This window comes from Triturus cristatus, chromosome 6 (genome assembly GCF_964204655.1).
Source record: "Triturus cristatus chromosome 6, aTriCri1.1, whole genome shotgun sequence".
NCBI lineage: Eukaryota > Metazoa > Chordata > Amphibia > Caudata > Salamandridae > Triturus > Triturus cristatus.
The window spans coordinates 1,841,209,548-1,841,232,044 of NC_140589.1; the positions used below are offsets into that span (position 1 = coordinate 1,841,209,548).

The window sequence follows — 22,497 nt, forward strand, 5'->3', positions numbered from 1 at the left end:
CAAGTGATCAGTAGACATCACAGGGTTAAAAGAAGTTGTTGGTACATCCCTTCAGATAGTTAATTTATTTTACGGGGGTGGTACGTTCTAGTATGAAATATTGCACTCATGTTTGAATCTGATGTATGAATCATTTGTTAAGTTGACTCCACGGGATGCTGTCATTCAATCCCGTCTGATGGGTTTTCAAACGGTAAACCCACAGTTGTTCTCTGACTAGTAGTCTTTTTTCTAGGTTTCCGCTACCCTTCACCTTCTCAATAACCGTCCATCTTATGTCAGTGTCTTTATGATGTTTCTCCACATAGTGTGCTGTAAGTCTGGTTGCTGTGATGGCCCTCCTGATAGTACTTCTGTGTTCGCTAATGCGGGTCTTGACCTTGCGGCTGGTCATACCTACATAAAGTAGGTCACAGGGACATTTGATCAGGTAAATGACTGATTCTGTGTTACAGTTGGTGTGGTATCTATGTTACCATGGCGTGCGTAGGCCTAGATCCATATTTTTGGAAGGTTCAGTGAATTCACATACTACACATGTCCCACATGGGAAGTGGCCTGTGACTGGTACGGTATTCCACAGCGTCATCTGGCTGTCACTTCTTGGAATGTATGTGTCTGTATGGACAAGGGTGTCTTTAAGGCTCCTGTTTCTCAAATGAAAACATCGGTTTCTCATATGTTAGCTTGTTGGATGTGAGTATTGTCCATTTCTTATTGATTATTTTTGTGATGCTATTAGATGAGGAGTTGAAGGTGGTGACACAAATCATTTGTTGTGGTTGAGTTTTCTCCGTGGTTTCCAAAAGAGCCTCTCTCGGGGTGTTCCGTGCTCTTTTCTTAGCTTTCTCAATAATTAAGAAGTATAGCCATAGTAAACAGACCAGACAAGAGTAACAGACATGTAATGGCAAGCAATTATGGACACAGCTGTGAGTGCATAAAAGTATGGCTGTCAGAGTTGGAGCTTGGCTTCTCCACTGGCAGTGGACAGGTGGAATGACTGAACCCTCCATGTATACTCAGTCGCTAACTGTGCTGATTGACCTATTCACATAACGCATGTAACACAGGACGTCTTTGAAGAGCAGTACTGTGCAGCGCCACAGCTGAACTCTCAGCTGCTTGCTGACCGTGTGCTGCGAGTCAATCAAAAGAGCCTAGAACCACCAAGTGAGTGCTAGAGAGTCCAAAATGGTGACATGTGACAGGGACAACAATGTTAAGCACCACTGATTCACGTTGCGGCCAAGACACAGAGTGTCTGCCATGGTTACTCCATGCTTAACCTGCAAGCGTGGATAGGGCGCTCTCAGGACAGTGGTACTGGAATATGACAAAAGACCGTAGTAAGTTGAACGCACCTTCAGTCTCCTGATTTATCTGCATTGGCTCACCACCACCGGGCAGTTTAAAGAGTCGTTTTAATTTCCAACCTAAAAAATAGCATTACTGCCTGTGACCTACAAAGCGCCTTAACTTTGTTGACACAACACAGACTTCAATCTTGTTTTGTCCTTGATAAAAGCAAGATACAAACATAGGTAAGTGTGGAGGACAGCTGCTGTTTTATTTAGAAGAGTATTTGAAGTAAAAGGGTACAGCTGTACAAGAGGTGGTGCCATTCTGACCACTGTAAAAATAAATAAAAAATAAAAAACGGTCTTACTCCTCTCTCACGTCTCTCCTTGTTTATGATCTTATTCGTCAGTCAGCTTCCATTCCAAACATCCCTGACTACATCTATGTGAGGACATAATAGTCTTCTAAGTCAATGTGTTTTCCACGAAAGCTAGCAGTAGATGTAGGAGCAGGCCCACCTCATAATGCTTCAGATTGCAGAAAAATAATAAGTGAATTATTAAACAGTTACATATGTAATTAGGTTTTAAGTCATCACTAACTGACACTGAACGTGTCACCAATTATAATAATTGCCATAAAGGTTAAAAAAAAATTGGGGCAGCTTTCTCAAAGGTATGGCTACTGTAATCACAGATTTCAACTTTCCCACTTCCACCCACAAGTAGCTCACTTCATGTTTCTTTCCTCTGCATTGTGTGGCATGTTGATCCCAAAAGAAAACCAAGAATACAATTCTTACAACTCAAAGAAAAAACCTGGTCTGACTGAGCTACTCCTATATGGAACTCGAAAAACCTGAAAGCTCTTTATAAAGCTAATACCATCAACTTAGTTTATTAATATGGTGCTTCATACATCAGTTTTTGATATTTCCTAGTGCTAGACATAAAATGCGTCTTTGTTGCCAAGTTTAATTCTTGTTAGGTTAACGAACCCAGAAGGATAAACAGATTAGATTAGAACCGGAGGTTTTTTTTTAGCAAATGCAACTTTTTACCCTCCTGTATGATGGGATTCCCATTATTCGGAAACCTAGTCAAACGTGCAGCATGCTATATAATTGTATTCGTTAGTCTGACAATCTAGTGCACATAGACCGCTTAATCAGGTACCATAACTGTTCACAGACGTTCTCTCACATGGTTCCATTCCCATGGGTTCCTATTAACCTGCTGAATGACTGTCTCAAGAATATGCATAGGCGATCTATCCGCACAGCTTATTTACTTCGTTTAATTATAGAGTCAAAGTTTATGTATTGTTGAGTTTATATTTTTTTATTGGAAACAACTGTTCTAATAGTTGTAACTAACTGTACAATACATGCTTACCTAATTCACATGGGAAACATGAACTGCTGTAGATGGAACTCCCTCTTGGGGTCCGCCACAAAGCAGGCAGTTTCAAACAAAGAAGCAGTGGCAGCAAATGAGTTGCAAATTATTTTCCATGGAGCAGCAAGGTTTTCCAGGTAAGACACTGCAACGCTTCAGCAATTTGGGCCGTTGGAGCCATGTTTAAATCCTTTCCGGAACCTCATGATGTAAATAAAGAATGATCGCTTGAAAGACATAAAAAGTGTCCCAGGTAAGAGAGAAACGATACACCTGGGTGCAGTGCAAATAAACAAATGTCTTACAGAGTGCTTCTATAAAGTTGTGGGAAGCTTTGAGAGTCACTCCTGAGAAGGGAATGCCTTGTTGGGAGAATGCTGAGAAACCGCCTCAAGAACTGTGTATGCTTGTAGCATTCTTCTGCTGATGGAGAGTGCGCCCCAGATCACTGAAAAGTAACAGGCACGTCTCAGACTGCATGGCTTGCTGCTTGGATAAGTCTTTGAGGAGCCAATCATTTAGATACGGAAACACCTGATGCCATGGTTTCCTTGGATGAACTACAGCCTGTGATAGATGCTTTGCAAAAATCCCGGGGATTACTTTAACTTAAAAAGATGTACTAAGGACTGAAAATGTTCATCAGCCACTGCAAATCTTAGAAACTTGGTATGTTTGGAGTGGACAGGGACATGCCAGTAAGAGGCTTGAATGTCTAACTAACCTACATTATTTCCTCCAGTAGGTACTGTATGACCTCAGAGTGAGAGATCATTTTTTGAGAACTTGTTCAATTAATACAGGTAGGGAATGTGACACCAGCCTCCTGTACTCATCTTCACCAGGAAGAATGGGGACTAGAACTCCTTAGCCCACTGGCATCTGACAACCCTATTTACCATACCTTGTATAACATGGTCAGGATCTCCTTCCGAACGTTTGTCAGTTGTTGATTTGTCTTTTTTACTGGGTGGAGTTCTGGATGAACTATCGTATGGCAGAATTTATTTGGTGTAGAATAAGACATCCATGGTCAGCTCCTGCCATAGACACAATAAATGGGAAACTCTTCCACCAAAAAGTCCACAGTAAGCTGGAGCATTATGAGACGATATGACCAGTTGGAGAAAAACTCAGTGGTGCTCAGAGTCCAGCAGTAACCTGAAACCGTTTTTTTTAAGGGGGGGGGGGGGGGGGGGGGGGGGGGGAGGGAGTAGATACGATTGCGCATGTGCCTGGCTGCTCAACCTGGAGGCACAAGGTAGTATTGTGATGTCCGGCTGTTGGGAGCGGCATCTTTATCCTCAGTGAATGTAGAATCACAGATGTTAACTTATTTCCACCCTCTGAGCAACAGTGTGCCTGCGTTATAAAACAAGCTGCAAAGTTACAAGCTTTGCTGGGCATTGCTGGTGATGAAAAACATGGTCTGTGAATTATGCTCATAGGAAACATCAGCACAAGCCATTTCAAATTGATTCACCATTTTTAAAGCTGGCAGTTTAGGAAGAAGTGTTGATTCGGTTTACACTGATAAAGTAGGGGCAACACTGACTTTGAGACTCATCTAATTTTTCTACCAGCTGGGGAATTAAAATACCAGGCATGCTGGTAGAAAACCATTTAGGTTGCAATCCTACTGGTAGGTGATAGGCCCTGGGTGGCTAAAAGCCTCGCTTGTACAGCCCATTTTCTTAAAAACAGGCACATGCTCCTGAGGTGTCAGGATGGGACGGAGGCTGCTTGAGGAGAGAACATGCCTGCCCTGCCCCAACTGGTACTTCCCAGGGGGTCACCATCAGTGCGGCTTCCTAAACTCCAGAAGCCTTCCTTGTTATTCTGCTTGGCTTCCACAACAACACCCCCTCTGCAACTCATTGCAGGAGTGCTCCAAATGGACTCTGCTTGTCTTACCATTTAATAGCATATGGAAGGACTGAGGATTAAATGATCAACAATTTAAAAAGTATTTCAGTTAAAACAGTATCCCCTTTACCAGATCCCTTCTGCACAAAACCGAAACTCAAGTGCAGTGAGATTGGGCACAACAAAAATGTATAAATTATCGAAAAACACTGGAAAAACACAGTTAAAGTACAGGTGTAGTTGGGAAGATTAGCTCTGCAATCCTTGTATCACACAAGACTCCTGCAAATCATAACTCTCACACTAAATGCAAAGCACGCAGAACCAGCAAAACCCATGTTTAAAAACCGAGCTCAAACCCATTGCCCATGCCGTGAAGCAGTAAACAGCTAGAGTGAGATGGTCCAAAACAAGCATCTCTACTATAGTAACAATTTGGGATTTAACCATTCACTGTAGGGATAAATGTCTACATCTGAATTTATTACTACACTCGTTTTCACTGGCATGGTATGACTATATTCTTCAGAGTCGGTGAAAGAAACTCTGTAGTAATAAGCAAGTAAACGTTTCGATTGAGAAGCGGTGTTTAGTTTTAATAATGACTTTGGCGTCGTTTGGCGAATCTGCTTCAAAGTTTCTAAAAAGATACATTTCTTACCTGTAATCCTAATGCTCTCACAGGGGTATCCTCATCAAAGTAATAAGCGCTGAATATTCCTGCTGATGCACAGGGACTCCTGAATATATCACTTCAAACCCCCTCCTCGGAGAGAAATGAGCCGCACTCTAAGCAGTGAAGGTAAATACATTTTATTTCATTCTTCAGTTGTCCTGACGCGTTTCGGTCATCTTCGACCTTTGTCAAAGGATAAAGTCTTGGCACCCTATTACCACATTTCCATTTATGTCCTTAATTTATCAAATTTTTGCCCCCTGGTGGACAACCTTTAATAGGTCTTCGCAATGGATCCTGGGATATGTGGTACATGATTCTCCCCTTCGGTGGGTGATGCCACAATTTGATATGATTTATTCAAAAAATAAAGTTTATTTTCACTCACTGTTGACTCACTAGCATATCCACTTTCAAGAATGCAGAGAGACCATGCCGAAGCAATCTTCGGCGGCAAACAACAACCCTTGGCGTTTTCACGATCAACAAAAGGGTTCATTTTCGGGCAGTCATTGCGCTCTCGCTGGCGGTGCGTCGCAATATATATATATATATATATATATATATATATATATATATATATATATATATATATATATATATATATATATATTCACTGAAAAAACCATAGGTTTCACACATGTTATAGTTAGTGGAAATTTTACTGATAAAAAACCAATGAAATTGCCCCGTTATAGTTAGCGCAGGCAACTATAACTCACGCGACCGCAATCCTCTGCTGATGCTAATACTGTATTTAGACACTTATTTGCCCATGTCTTCTTCCATACATTTTTAGCTATACATATATTACAAATATTTTTTTTTCATAAAGACACATATGTCATCAGCAGAGGATTGCGGTCGCGTGAGTTATAGTTGCCTGCGCTAACTATAACGGGGCAATTTCATTGGTTTTTTATCAGTAAAATTTCCACTAACTATAACATGTGTGAAACCTATGGTTTTTTCAGTGAATTTGCAAGGTTTTTTTTAAATGCTAATTCCTAACTATAACGTGTGTGAAACCTATGGTTTTTTCAGTGAATTAGTACGGTTTTTTAAATGCTAAGTTTTTTTCCCTTATAATAAGCCCTGTACATTTGGTGGCCTACGGCCACCAAAAGCACAGGGGGTGGGGTAAGTGTGGATAGTGTTTTTTTCCATTGTAATAAGCCCAGCACATTTGGTGGCCTTCGGCCACCAAAAGCACAGGGGGTGGGGTAAGTGTGGATAGTGTTTTTTTTATTTTTATTTTTTTACCGTACGCTTACCGTAAGCGTACGGTAAGCGTACCCCGCGAAATTGCCGAAAAAAAAATAAAACCGTTTTTGCACTTGGGGGATGTTTGGGGACTCCCTCAACATGACTATGTGGGAGGGAGTTGTCAAAACAGCCCCTTTACATGTTTTTGGGCTTCCGATTTTAAAAATCTCTCTCAGTGCGAGAGACAAAATGGCGGCCGCCGCTTCCTGGTTTCGGCCGATTCGAATGTTTACTAAGATCTAAGAGCCAATCAGAATCGCGCTCGCGCACGCCACCGTACGCTTACCGTAAGCGTACGGTAAGCGTACCGTAAGCTGGCTCAGATATATATATTGATTTAAAGGCTATTTTCTCAGAATCTACTGAACAGATTTACACCAAACCTACAAAAGGCACTTCCTTGACCTAGGGACTACCTCTCTGCCAAATTTTGAGTAATTCTGTTCAGCCATTCGGGCTGTAGCTCGTTCTAAAGGTCCTATGGAAAAATGCATGGGAAAAACGCGTTTTGGGACCCCCCTTTTATCTCAGCCCCCGCTTGACGAATCCCCCCGAGACTTTCAGGGTAGGAGCGGAGCGTAGCGCCCCACCTATTTTGAGAAATTCGCGAGGATTCGTCGACCGGCGCCAAAGTTATTCAAAATAGAATGTTGAGGTTTTCCTATGGAAACGTGGTCCTAACTATAACTACCTACTGGCTATCGCCAGTAGGTAATATAGATATATAGATATATATACACACACATATATACATACATACATACACACATACATACATATACACACACACGCCTTGCTTTTGCAACAGGAGGACAAGGAGAACTCACTTTAATGAGCAGCAGAAGGTGGTCCTGCAAAAAAAGACTCTGGCATTGTTAGCCCATAGGCTGCATTAAAAACTTAACAGCATAGACAATGAAAGCAGGACAGTACTGCTAGAGCTGACACGAGTACAATTAATGCAGCTTCAGTCTATTGCAGATAGGTTTATATGGGGGTGGAAGAAAAATCGGCGTGCTTCAAAATATATGATAGGGGTGCCGAATTTTGCTTTTTATTATCTAGTTTGCTTTTTGCAGAATATGCAGCATCTGGTGATTGGGGCTGAAGCAAGGCCATTCGAAGCTCCTAACATATATCAGATGCTGTTGGGGACTCAGGCAAGTGAGGCCCTGCTTAAGTTCTGCGAACCACGCTATTTCAAAAGAACTCAATTTAAAACTGTATCTGCTGCATATAAAGCCTGGAAGATGATACGCAAAATTGTATCTATAAATCACATAGGTTACTACACACCTTTCAATTCCATGGAAATCTTTTCTTCGGTGTTTTGGGACACAAAGTTGGCTACTTGGAAGGGCAAGGGGATACGACGTCTAGGGGATATTTACAGGGATGGGATAATTATTCCTTTTTCTGATTTAGTGGAACGACATAAAATATCTAAGTATGATTTCTTTAAATATTTGCAAATTCGCGACTTTATTAACAAACATTGCAGATACACGTCTATAACAACCAATGATTTATTAGAGGCATTGTCTAAAAAAGCCAAGATTGGGGCACTGTATGACATACTAGTGGCGACTCAGCGGGATGATATTGAGATGCATGATGTGAAGTGGAGGGATAGATTTGGTAATACTGGCTCATATGTGCAATCATCTATTGATATGGCAAGTAAAGTTATATTGACGGCAAATCTACGCACCCAACACTATAAAACTTTGTTTAATTTATACTATACACCAGTTAAGATGATGAAGTGGGGTGGGATGTACGATGGAAAATGTTTTAGGTGTCAGGCGGAGAAAGCTGATATTGTACATATATTCTTTGATTGTATAGTTTTAAAACAGTTCTTAGCTGACATCTCAGAATTTCTATTGCAAACTACCGGGGTCGATGTCCATATCTCTAGAGAGATTATGTTAGTAGGTGTGGGCGAAGATATTGAACCCACGCATCTTTCCTATCCTTTTCGATATTTTATATTTATAGCTATGGCTGTTGCCCGATTATGTGTCGCTTCTATGTGGCTGCAATCAGAGGTGCCATCATATGAAATGTGGCGTGCTAAGTTTTATAACGTGTTTAATCTTGAATTCAGCCTCCATCGTGTAGGATCTTTGAGGAAGAAACAACTAGGGATTTGACAGCCAATGCTACAATATATGGAGCTGTTGACTTAAAATGCAGCTGTTTTTCAATTATTATTGTTTTTTCTCTTATTTTTGTTTTAATGTGATTTATGTTTGGTGCTATTACATGCAATTGTGTAATATTTCTATATCTATGATTTAATTGATTGATTAATACATGTTATTTGCCATGAACTGAATAATAAAGAAATTTTTTTTAAAAGGGAAAAAAAAACGTAACAGCATAGACAATGAAAGCAATTGCAAGCATAAACTGGCACTATGTCTTTAAGGCAGCCATGACCCCCAGCTTCCCATCATCCCTCAGGGGTGATAGGTCAGTTTTTCTTTGAGGTGACCCTGAGGTCCAGGCCCAAAAAGATGACATAATAATGGATAATTTGCCTGGGGAGGCAGGAGGGTTGCTTATGACTTTGATGGGGATACCCCTGGAAGAGACCTAGGATTACATGTAAGTAACTTACCCTTCCCTTCCAGGGGATCCTCATCTATAGTCATAAGCACTGAAACGAATGGCAAGTCTCTACTCTACTCCTGCGGGCAAATGATAAGAAACTGAAATACATTTCTCTACTTGAGGGTCTGCTCTAGCATCCGAGTCAAGACAATAATGTGAATGTATGTATCGACTTCCAAGTGGCTGCCTTGCAGATCTCAGCAATCAGTACATTGTACAGAAATGCCACCGTAGTTACCTTTCCCTTACTGGAATGAGCTTTGGGAGAAGACAAGAGGGGCTTATTTGCCAATTGGTAAGCCAGCTTGATACATGACACTACTCATCTGGAGATGAAACATTTGGAGGCCGGGAAACCTGTTCTGATGGAACCAGTTTATAAAAAAGTAATCAGACTTCCCTAATAGCCTTAGACTTCTCCCTTTAGGTCTAAAGAATGGAGAGACCTCTCAGCTGGAGAGGAAGGATTGAGAAAAAAAGTAGGCAAATAGATGGATTGGTTAACATAAAAATCCGACACCACCTTCGTAAGGAAGGGTGGGTTCTCAAAACGACTGTTGTGGTGAAAAACTGTGTACGGTTCATTACAGCAGAGTGCCTGAATTTCACTCACCCTACGAATGCAAGAGATTGCCACCAAGAAGGAGCCTTTCCATGTAAGATGTTGAAGGGTCGCTGTTTTAACCTGTATTGTATTTATCTGCTTACTCTCCCTAGCTGCTCAGCCAGTGCGAATGTGATGCATGGAATGTTGGTGTGAGTGTCTTGAATGGAATGTCTGGGTGCCTGGATGCTTGAGTTTGTCAGTTGGAGTATGGGCTGACCATCAGGCAGACTGTTCCTGGTGGGGCTGCATCTCTACAACTCAACTACTTGTAACTAATCTCAATAAATCTACATGAAACTACATCTTGGCTACCGACCTCAATCACTACAGTCGCTTAGTGAATTGGCTCAAAGGGGGGACCCATGAGCTTGGAAAGAACCAGATTGAGCTCCCAAGGAGGCGAAAGAGGACAGACTGGGGGGGGAAACTTTATTTAACCCCTGTAGAAAATACTTAACCACCTGAAGCTGAAAGAAAGATGGTTGAGTAGGTGACTTTCTGTATGCCGTAATGGCAGCAAGGTGTACCTTTATGGAGGCATATTTTAGACCCGACTTGGCCAAGTGAATGAGATATAGCAGAATTACCTCCTCTTGCCCTTTGGTAGGTTGGAAACCCTTTTGCACACACCATATAGAACCTTTTCTATTTAAAAGCATAAGAATGCCTTGTGGAAGGCCTTCTAGATTCCTTCAAAATGTTTATGCCTTCCTGAGGAAGACCTAGGTGTCCATACTGGAGGACCTCAGGATCCATGCTGCTAAGTTCGGCGAGGGAAGGTTGGGATGATGGATCCTCCTGTTCATTTTGGACAACAGGTCCAGCCTGCACGGAAGACTCCTGTGTGGACACTCAGAGGTGTAGAAGGTCCGGGTACCACCAGTGTTGTGGACAGTCTGGTGCTATCAGTATTATCCTCGCTCTGGAGAGGGAGAGCTTGGTTGTGACCTTCGAGATGAACGGCAGAGGAGGAAAAGCGTACAAAAAGGGCATTCCCTTTTGACCCTGGCCGGTAAAACCTTGACGCAAAGTCTTGGCATTTTTTGTCTCGTTTGCGAAGAGGTCAATGCTTGGATGACCCCATTCTTGGAAGTTGTCTGCCACCACCTAGTCGTGCAGAACCCAGTCTTGCTGATCTTCAAAGTGAGGACTTGGTGCACCGTCTTGGGCATTTTGGTCTCCTGACAGATAAACCTCTGTGATTGACAGTTATCTGGCTAGAAGCCAATACCAGAACGCCTGAGCCTCCAGGGACAAAGGGCGAGAGCGGGTCCCCTCCTTGCTTGTTCAGATAGCACATAGTGGACGTGTTGTCCGTCTGGACCAATATGGACTGGGACTGTATGGACGGGTAGAAGGCCTTGAGGGTTAAATGTACTGCACGTAACTCCAGCATATTGATGTGATAAGCTTGTTGCTTGCTCGACCACTGGCCCTGAGTCTGCAGAGGGCCCATGTGAGCTCCCCAACCCTGAAGGGAGGGGTCTGTGATCAGAGATTTTGTTGGAGGAGTCTGGTGGTAGGGAACTCCCACCCAGAGATTTTTCCGATGAGTCCACCAAGGGATGGATGATCTCGCAGCTTGGGAAAGTAGGATCATTTCGTCCCATCTAGCAGTTTTCTGATCCCATTTGTCCTCCAGATCCTGCTCCAGAGCCCTCATCCTCAGTCTGGCACTGGGGACTAGGAACATGCAAGATGCCATCGAGCCCAGACGCGATACAACCTGCCGGACCAAGGGATGATGAGCCTGATGAAGACATTTGCATTTTCAGAGTGATTGATAATATTCACTCCTCCGAAGGATACACTCTTCATGCGCTGGAGAGTACAGTAGCACCAAGGTAATGTATTCTTTGAGTGGGTTGATGAACTGATTTCTCCAGATTGATCTGAAGGCCCACCCGCTGTAACAAGTCAAGGCAGATTTTATAGTGGATTTTTGCACTCTGAGGTGATGAGCTCTTCGGGAGCCAGCTATCGAGGTACAGCTAGACATACAGCCCTTGGTGATGTAGAGCAGCTGCTACTACAGCCATGCACTTGGTGAACACTCGAGGAGCAGACTTCAAGCCAAACGGAAGCACTTAGAACTGGTAGTGCCTGGTCCTTACCATGAAGCGTAGGAACCTCCGGTGGGGCAAGGTGACTGGAACATGGAAATAAGCATCCTAAAGATCTATCAAGAACATCCAGTCTCCTTGTTAGAGATGAGGATATATTTGATGGAGAGCCAGCATGCAAAATGTTTCTCTTCGGATGGCTTTGCTGAGAATGTGAAGATCTATTATATGCCTGAATTCTTCTTTGTGGCCTTTCTTTCGTACTAGAAAGTATCTCAAGTAAGTAAACCCCTTTTCCTCTTTGGCAGATTTTGGTAAAAGAAGTTGATATCTCTTGCTGTAACAGCAACAGTTGGTGAAATCTTGATTTTACTGGAGGAGAGGCCTGTGGTGGATAGCGGAAATGTAGATCGTATCCAATCTGCAGTATACGCAGTACCCACTGATCTTATGTAATGCTGCGCCACTCTTGCATATGCATATGGTGGCGATACTTCCTCCCCACTGGAGTGGGCAACGGCGACAGGGGAAGCGACTGGTCATTGTTTAGTAGTATTCTTGGCCGTGGAGGGGGGGGGTTGACGTTATGTGCCTCTACCACGGGTAGGCCGACGCCCTCGGGAGTGGTTTTGGTCTGGTGATACTGCCTTTGAGACCACTGAGGGGTTTTAACCCTCTGATGGAATGGCCTGAGGTCATAAGGCCTGCACCGGCCACGGAATCCCTTCTTCTCCAGACCCACCACCTTTAGAGTGTCCAGCTCAGATTTCATTCTTGCCAACTCTTAGTCCGTATCCAAGCCAAAGAGGGAATTCCCTGAAAATCCGCTGTTGGGCCTCAGACTTCAGGGCAGCAACTCGTAACCAAGATGATCTTCTAGCACAAATCACCTGAGAGTAAGTGTGCAGCCAGAGACGCCCCATCTGCTGACGGCGCTGATCATTGGTTCGCCACTAAACCTCCCTCCTGAAGGATCTCGCCAAAATCCTGGTGATCCTCTTAGGGCAGCTTATCCTTGAAGCGCTCTAAAGAGTCCCACAGTGCTCTGTCATAGCGCCCCAAAAGGGCTGAAGCGCTAGATACCTTCAATGATGCAGCTGCAGAGCCACAAGCTTTCCTTCCCTATGAGTCCTGAGCTCTGCTCTCCATGTCTGGAGGCGCCATTGAAGAGGCTACTGCGTGAGGAGGATCAGCTTGGAGGAATAGAGGATCTAGCTCTGGTGGCTTATACTTTTTAGGATCCTAGCAGGAGCTCTTTTGAGCAACACTGGGGTGAGGAAAATATCCATGACAGGCTGAAGAAGCCCCAGAGCCAAAGGCAGTAAAGGCCTTGTTGCAGACCTTTGGTGAAGAGTCTCAAAGATGACAGATGTTGAGGACCAGACTTCGCAATGTTCAATTTGTGCGCTACCCTCGCAAGCTTGTCGTGAAAAGCATTGTCATCCACCGGTGATATTCTGGAGGGTGAACTGTCTGTTAACATTGGAGAATAGTCTCTTTTGGAAGGGTGCATAGAAGTAGAAGACCAAGAAGGTGTTCTACGCCTCTTACGGTGGCTACGTGGAGTGGACCTCCATCATGATGGAGTTGGAGTCCGGTCACATTGTCCACCCCTGGAAGGGGTGGTAGGGGAAAGATCCACTGCCTGCACCAAACGTGCCAGAGGTAATCTGTGGAGAGGGCTAGAGTAGTCCAGAGGCTGTTGAATCTGCGTAGTGGTAGATTTCTGCCAGCGGTGTACTGAAGGAGCCATCTGGGAGACAGGTGAATGGAAGGAGATCTCTGCCCTTCCTCTCGTTGCACAGGAGGAACAGTACCTTGTGGTGTATTCCTCTGGGCCTGCGGTTCTGGAGAAGGCGAAGTGGAGCTTCTCGACATAGAGAGCGGAACCTAAGGCGATCTTGTCTGTGATATTGAAGACACTGAGTGCCCCTTTGAAGTTGAGCGGATAGACTGAGTGTGTCTTACCGATGGTGATCGGTGCATCGACAGATGACAATGCCTCGACGTCGAGCGGCTATGCGCCACCAATACCTCTGTTTGAGAAGACACTGATGGAGTTCTCGACGGCAGGGCGTGAGTCGCCGACAGACTAAAGAGCTGACGTCGAGGGAGTTTTCTGCTTTGACGTTGAGCGATGCCCCACCAACGGAGACTGGTGCTTTGACGTTGGGAGTGAACGGGCCAATGGAGACCGATGGAGACCGATGTGCCAATGTTTTGCAGGGAGACAACGATGGAGAACATTCTCTGGAAGTCGAACCTCTTCTGGATGCAGTCAGAGTTGATCTAGGTCTCCACGTTGACCGCCGCTGGGTTGACGGCAATAGAGGGTTTTGCCTCGACGTCGCAAGCCTTTGCGACGCCAAGCGATATTTCGATGTTGGGCGAGGAGTCTGCGTCAACGGAGATCGACTCCTCATCCTTGACCGCCGCCGGGTTCATGGTAATGGAGGGCTTCACTTCGACATTGAACGCCGTAGCGACAGCGACAACGGAGAGCGATGTCTCAATGTTGGGCGATGAATCTGCGCCAACGGAGATAGACTCATCGACGTTGCCCATTGCCAGGTTGACGGCAACGGGTGAGGTTGAGCTGACTTTGAGTGGGAACAGGGCTTATACTTCTACCGTGATCTCTCTTCATGCCCTGCGATGTCGTTTGCCCAGGGTCAGCTGACAAAGTTGGAAGCTTAGCTCTGGATCTACATAGAAGGGCACAGTGAAAAAAGAAACTGAATTCACTGCTCAGGGGTGGAGCTTGTGTGTGGTTCTGCATCGTCACTACCAGGGCAGTATGTAGTCACCGCAGAGCCACACAGCGCCACCCACCAGAGGAAGGAAACATTTCTGAAGAATTTTCCACATCTAGTCTCACAACTAGGGGTAATCTAAAGGTGAGAAATCTGTGGTTAGAAATATCAACCAGAACTAAAATCAAAAATTATACTTGTCAGGCTTTGGATCTCTGCATCGGTCATTTGAGGAAAAAAGGAGCTGCACAAGTGGCACCTTTATACAGTTACGGTGCCACCTCTGACATGGCGCACTGGCTGAAGAAGGCCTAGATCTCAGAGAGGTGGTAAAATGAATATAAGAGGTATGAACTGCTGAAAACACTCCAGATTCTGTCAATATAGGGACGTTTCTAAATTGTAAGTTTTCCAAGATATGTCTCACTGGCTAAAAAGCACGGACATAGGCTTTAAGGTATTAAAATAGTCAATGAAGACTATTGGTAAAAAAAAAAAAAAGCCAACAAAAACCAAACTCCATTTTATTTGCAACAATAAAACATATACAGGGAGAAAGTGGGCGAGAGCTGAATCCCGGGAACTGCATTTACACTAGGATGTTTGGGAGAAAATTAACTATAGATTATTTCTGCAAAGTTACACGATTTACAGATTAAAAAAATAAGAAAAGAAACAATGCCTTGTTGGAAGGGGCTAGTCAACATGGACGAGCAGAGGGGTAATAGAAAGGAGGTAGGGTTGCTAAGTGCAGACAGTAAAACGCCAATTTGTGAGAGAGAGTAATTCTTAATCAGCCAATCCAGATTTTTTCTTAAAAGATGGTGCCAAAGAAGACCACGAACCAGCAGGGAACATGTCAGCAGTTTCTTGCTGTAGGAATAGTTCTCCATCCACAACCACAGGATAGCTTCACACATATATCATAATCCAATGATTCCTCTACTGAAAACAACGATGAAACCTAAAGAAACCTGCTCCAGAAAGAGAAGACCCTAGGCTAAAACTCTTTCAGGTTTAAAATGATCCACAACCCAATTTCTCCAAAAAAAACAAGGTGAACATGCTGCCCACAAGAATGGCCATCACTTGTCCACTAAGCTAGCATTTCAACTTTCCCATTGACAAGCTCATGTGTCCCAATGATATTAGTTAATCTTATCATTTCCGTATCCCGCAAACTCAGCTTACCGGTTAACTTTGCACCACTCAATGCTCTTCACAGCATGGTCATGTGCGGTAAAGCAATTGTAAGGATAGAGCTTGATAAGGCCATCGGCGTATCGCACCCGCTGCAGCAAGGACTTTGTAGACAGGTCCCACATGGCAACAGTGCCTTAAGATTCAAAGAGAGAAGAGAATGTTACTTCAATACATTTTTTTTGTCTTCAGACACATATGGATAAGAGAGATTGCTATTTTTGGTTCACATATTATCTACTGTAAGACAAAGTAAGGCAATTAATGAAGCTGCCATGGAATTCAATAAATTATTAGAAAATATATATAAGATAGATGAAGTCAACTTTGTGGTGACTGTTAGTAGACTTTATCCTTTTATCAACCTTGAGGGTGCTTTGCCACTTTTTGGTCAAATTAGAAATAGTTTATATGTTAGTAGGTGTTATCTGTATAGCTCAAACATAGTCGAAAGGTAGGGGCGTGCTGATTGGGACTGAACGCAAAATTCAATCATAGTTTGAAAGTAAATGGGTTTCAGGGTACTGAAAGAGTGGTTGGCCAATTTACTGTGTCACAATGTAGTGTATTTTAAAGCGGTGTCATTTCAGATCTTTTCTTAATTGTAGTGTAAGGGTGGATACATGTATATTATTTGCCGATCCTGTGTGGGTAGTTAGAGAAGCCAGGCTCCACATTGAACCCCCACCTTTGCTTTAAGGGCAACCTACATGCAACAGCATGTTTTTCAAGGGCTGAAAGAAATATGAATACGTCCCCACCACCCAAGTAGAGATCCTGTGGCTTCCCTTGGTGTCGCAGAGCACCTTCAAAGCCAGTTCATCCCTCTCCATTGCCGTGATAAAGAGCACACTCGCTGGCTGACAAGCTCACCACGTCCAACGGCTTATGACACACCTGCAGCCATGACAGACAGGAGGTGAAAAATGCATGAAGGAAAAAAGCTAGACAACAGGCTTCTTTTTTTCGGATGCAAAGAGCTTGGAGCCGAAGGCAGTGGTAGCTGCTTGCTTGGCGCCAAAGAATGAGATGGTCGACTCGGTGGTGAGCCCGATCGACCCGGTACGAACGCCTTCTGTTTCGAATTGGATTTCGGTGCCAAGCCAGAGGGTGGGGAGTCCTAAGCAGATGAACTGTGCCTACCATCGCCTGGTGGCAGTGCTTACCCGGTTGCCGAAGAATCAGTCAAAACCAATTATTTTTGGGAGGTGTAACAGGAGCTGGTGTACTCACGGTTTGCTCTTCCGAAGAAGAATCTTGTATTTGGCATCCCGTGTCGAGGTCAGAATTGGAAGCAGAACCGGACTCAGAGTCACGGATGGAGAAGGCCTCCTCCTCTGCAGAGGCCTCTTGAAGCTTTTCCTGTTCGACATCTTGACCAAAGACAACTGGTGTCTCTTTGATCTCTTTGCGCTGCATTTTTCTGCAACGCGCCAAACGGTCCTGCAATATCTTTTTCAATCGAAAAGATCGACACGCTTCACAGTCCGCCTCACCATGGTCAGGAGACAGACCTAGGTTGCAAACCTGATGGAGATCAGTTCTCAGGTACTTCCCGTGGCAGCTGGGGCAGAATCCGAATGGCGTTCGTTCCATTAGCAACGCATTCTCAGTCGAAACTGCCTGAAACAAAAAGTAGCCCCGGGGGCCGCTTCAAAAGCACGCTGAATGGACGTGCGCAAGTTGTTTGAGTTTCTGGATGCAAGAATGGAAAACGCGAACGAAACAATACCGTCAAGGGTAGAAATAAAAAGGAAACCGAAAGGAACCGGAGACAGTCTCAAACTGGGGCGCCACAAAACACGTCCAAACCAGACGGCATGGAAAGAAAACAATCTAAAAATGGATTCGATGCCCATGCACACTATCACCAGGAGGAGGAATCACTTTTTTCTCTGGACTCCAAACACGTCTTCGAAAAACAACTTGCACACATCCGGACCAAACACTAGATGGTGGAAGTTTGCAGAGTATATGTATCTACAGCCACACATGCCATCGAACATAACCTTTCAATAGTGCTCACGGCAAGACTTTGCTGGACTAAGGACAAAACAAACAGTAATAAATCCAACATGGTGGCTTAGAAGGGGTCTGTGTTACAGACTCCACACAAAGCCACACATTTGTCTGAGTGCCCTGCGTGGATGGACTTTGTAAAAAAGACTACTGGACACAAGGATTTTATCCACAATTTCATGTGGCAGAATAAATACACTTAACTGCCACCTCACACCCACACACAGGGTGAGCTGGTGTGGAATCAAGGTGCGACCTCGGTTGGGGTCGAAGCAGATATGGCTTGAGGTCCGAGATCTGAACCGGCAGGTGCTTGATTTCTTGTGCCAGCAACATCAGTAGCAGGACCGGGACAGAATTTGAAGCTGGAATGGAAGTCTGTACTGGAGTCGGTGCAGAACCCGAGGTAGGTTTGAGTGACACAGATGGCACGGAGGATGGATCCACCGTCTGTAACTCAGCTGGAGGCCCATGAGGATTCTTGGTCTTCCACCAGAGGGAGTTGGCCGAGTGCCAGAACATTTGGGGCACAATGGGACCAGCAGAGGAATCTGTTACGCTATCAGGAGCAAGATTGGTTGGCACCTTGACACACTTCAGACTTCTCTTTTGGACAGAAACTGGAAGGATGGGGTTATTTACTGCTACAGCGGGAATGAGTTTGCATCCTCGACTTGAAGTAGGACGTTTGCAAGATCTAGGACTGTTCTGTGTTTGGCCATATACAGCTTTGCTTCACTGTACCAGATCGCCCTGCGGTGCGTGAGGGAACTTTCTTTACACGACTTAGAGTAGTGCGCTGAGCCCAAAAAGGAGAGGCATGAATCGTGTGGGTACATCATCGACAGCAAGTCCCAACCGTCACGCCATGATCTGAACTCTGTAGGCTTCGGTGGGGAAGTCATTTCCTTGCACACTGATTTCGAATAAAGTTTGTCAACCTGTGAAAGGGAGTGAAGCTCCAGATGCGCATACGAAGAGAACAAGAGAAAGGAATTCAGGTTGGGGCACAGGGGTCGCACTTATATGTGTGCTTCTTGGTGGAAAAAGGCTACTGCAGAGCTGCACAACCCTACTTAGTAGTGCATAGGATGATGCACTGTTATGATACATTTCAGATCCAATCTGGTGCCTGAGGAATATTCGAAAGGTGAAGAATCTGCAGTTCAAAGTATCCAACAGAACAGGAGTTCATGAGTAAACAATTTAGATGGAGTAGCTTTTTTTGTGGAAGGAAGGGATTGTGTCTGGGTTGCTATTGGTTTCATTTATTGAGCTCTTAGCTGATTTGTCACTATTGTTGTATAAGAAAGTAAGTTACTTACCTGTAACTGCAGTTCTCCAGTACTGGTATCTTTCATAGATTCACATGCTTGAATCATTCCTTGTGGTCGAAGTAGGAGTCCCTCAGTACAATAGTAAAGCAGTATAGAATATTACCATTGCCTATAATGGTAATGAAACTTTCCCTTTAATAACTTATACACATCATTTAAAAGGAACCAAAGTTCACCCAACCAGGCAACAGCACCCTCTAGAATACTCCTCACAGAGGCGGATTCCCTCAGATTTTCAAGCACTAGTGGGAATCATAATTCCGCAACAATAAGAAGCCTCGACGGGGAGGAGGGTGGGTCACATTTTAATCTATGAAAGATACCAATACTGGAGATCTACAGTTACAGGTAAGTAACTTATTTTCTTCTCCAGTATTGGATCCTTCATAGATTCACATGCTTGAATCAGAATAGCTAGGGGTTAGATTATTTGTACAATCATAATAATACCACAAGAGTGGATAGTGGGTACAAATATGTACTCAAAAAGGCTCACCATATTGAAATAAATGATGTAACACTGCTTGTCCCACAGCTGCATCACGGCGTTGTGCAGATTCCAGGCAACAATATTGCATAAACTGATGCCTGCTCTTCCAAGTCGCCACTCAACATATACTCTCAATAGGCACCCCAGCAAACAATGCCGACGAGGTGGAGACCAAAGGGTGCCATAGGTCTCCCATTCTTGGAATGGCAGAATTGGATAGCAGCTACAATCCATCAGGCAATGCTTGTCCATGAAACTGGGCAACCTCTGATGATTCTAATATGCTATTAACAATTGGTTTGTGTTTCTGTACTGTATGGTGCAATGTAAATAACATTTCAGCCATCTTTTAACTTCTAGTGTATGCAGTGATTTACCCGCTGCTGGCTGTTGATTTGTCTTTAATACAATAGGTTAATTAAGATGGAAATCAGAAGGGAATTCGGGGATGAATGTAAGATTGGTTCTGACTATCAGAGCCTCACCTTTAAACTGCAAGAATGGTTCATTAATCATAAAGGCTTGTATTTCCCTTACCCTTATGCCTGATGTAAGGGCCAATAGTATTGACACTTTCCTTGCAAGAAATTCGACCTCTGCCTTATGTATAGGTTCAAAAGGATTCTTCATTAGCTGTGCAAGAACTGTATTAGGGTGCCAGGTAAGAGGAGGAGCCTTTATTGAAGGGACGACTTTAAAAAGATCCTGAAGGAACTGTTCATTAATTCTGTTAGACAATAAAGATGGTGGCAAAGATGAACGTATATGCACTGAGATTGCTGCTAGTTGTACTTTAATCGAAGCATAAACTAAGCCCAAATTTAACAAAGACAAAAGATAAGAAAGCAGTTGTTCTGGTGGTGCTAAAATAAGGTGAATATTCGATTTCTGGCACCATAAACAGAAACGCTTCCACTTTAATTTATATGTTTTTTAAGTGGTGTAAGATCTTGTCTTTTGCAATAATGTTGGTGCCGTTTTGAGAGATGTTCACACCTGCAAACTCACGGTATTCAGGAGCCAGGCAGATAAGTGCAGAGAAGTCAGGTTCAGATAAGGTACCTGGTTGTGGCTCATCATCAAAAGAATCCTAAGAAGTTTCCGCTGGATGCGATTTGTCTCCGATAGTAGTAACAGCTCAGTGAACCAGTGCTGTCTGGAGCATCTTGTGGCAATAAAAATTATTCACACGGTTCTCTCAGCATTTTACTGAGAAACCTGAGTATTAGAAGTATCGGTGTGTGTGTGTATATGTGTGGGTGGGAGGGGGGGGGTATGAAAGGATCCCTGGCCATCTGATCAAAAACCCATTCCCCCACAACCCTTGATGTGGATGCCCACTTGCATAAAATTGACATTTCCGGTTCTCTTGCATTACAAAGGGATCCAGTGTCTGTTTGCCCCATAGGTGGAAGATCTTGTTCAGAATTTACTAATCGAGCTTCCATTTGAGACAGTTATTCTTGTTTCAGCTCAACGTGTCCGCCAAGATGCTGTTCGCATCAGGAACATATTTTCCGGGCAGTGTTATTCTGTTTGTCATAACCCAGTTCCACATTCCTTGTGCTTCCTTGGATGTGGCTAGCGATCTTGTGCCCCTTGTTTTTTTTCACATAGTGCATACTAGTGGTATTGTCTGTGCGAATTAACACCGATGAGCCGGTTATACTTGGCAGGAATGCCTGGAGACTTAATGAAATTGCTTTGAGTTCTAACCAAGGTCTTGCAAAGGGGCACCCCAACCTTCTAAGGAAGCATCTGTGGTAAGCACATAATTGGGTATCTGGGTTAAGAATGTTAGTCCCCCTGAGAGAATGTCAGCTTCTTTCCACCAGAGTAGAACCTCTGTCAAGCCTGGAGTGATCTTGATCAGATCGTCGAAGGCCTCACTCTTAGGCAGGAGAAAGGTACTAGTGAGATGGCAGAGGATAGCATTCCTAGAAGCGATTTGAATAGGCATACTGAAACTGAGTTTCTTCTTAATAGCCTGTGCACTGTATGAGCCTTTTTTACCTTCCCTGTGAGAAGAATGCTTTGTCTTGGGTTACATTCAAAGCTGCTTCCAGGAGAGTCATCCTCATTGATGGAAAAATAGATTTTTGGTGAATGACGATCAGACCACATTTTTTTAATAATGCCAGACAAGCTGTTGTGGAACTTAACAGTTGACAGGCCATTAGTGGTTTTATCAGCCAATCGTTGAGGTATGGGAATACCTAGATGCCCTTCTGCATTAGTTATTGTCATTGGAGCTAGACATTTTGTAAAGATGCAGGGGGTGATTTCAGCCCGAAAGGGAGGACTTTGAAAGTGAGTACCCGCTACCCCGGATCTCAGAAATTTGTGCTATCTTGAATTAATGGGGATATGAAAATAGGCATGCTGTGGATCTAAGACTCAACCAAAAAACCGGGGGAGGTAGAGGTTAAGGCTAGGTTTACCCTCCTTACAGTATATAGTTTCACAAAATTTGCGTATATCAAAAAAAAAACTAACCTAGTCTCCAAGGACAGAAGTAGGTAACGAACCGAGAGGCGTGCTTTGATGAAGGTGTGACTACAAGCCCCTCTACCCCGGTTGTTGACCATGAGGCAATAGTATTGCCTAAATAGAAATATGGAGTATCATTAAGTAACCGTATGTATCTTGTGTTTACACATTAGGTGTGCACTTCTCTGTATCCTCATTATAGGATTTATTAGGAGAGGTACGCACGGGGCTGGACCCCGTGTAGTGCTGATGAAGAGCTTGTAGGGGACAGCTGGAAACATGTTGACACAGACGCAATACTAGGGGAACCAAACTCATTAAGGTCAGGTTTCTCCCAGGAATTAACCCCTGATTTTAACCATACCAGCTAGGGGCGGAAATAAAATAGTAGCTCACTAGTTAGGTATTTTAA

General features: G+C 43.9%; 1 protein-coding gene across 5 annotated transcripts in view; it reads right to left on the reverse strand.

Moving 5' to 3' along the window:
- Positions 1-22,497, reverse strand: part of GTF3C2 (general transcription factor IIIC subunit 2) — a 906,867-nt gene that overhangs the window by 249,739 nt on the left and 634,631 nt on the right. For all 5 annotated transcript variants that reach the window (XM_085613289.1, XM_085613287.1, XM_085613288.1 and 2 more), the window contains one exon: positions 15,741-15,885. In XM_085613289.1, the coding sequence (XP_085469415.1) occupies positions 15,741-15,885 (145 nt within the window). The remainder of the gene's footprint in view (positions 1-15,740; positions 15,886-22,497) is intronic.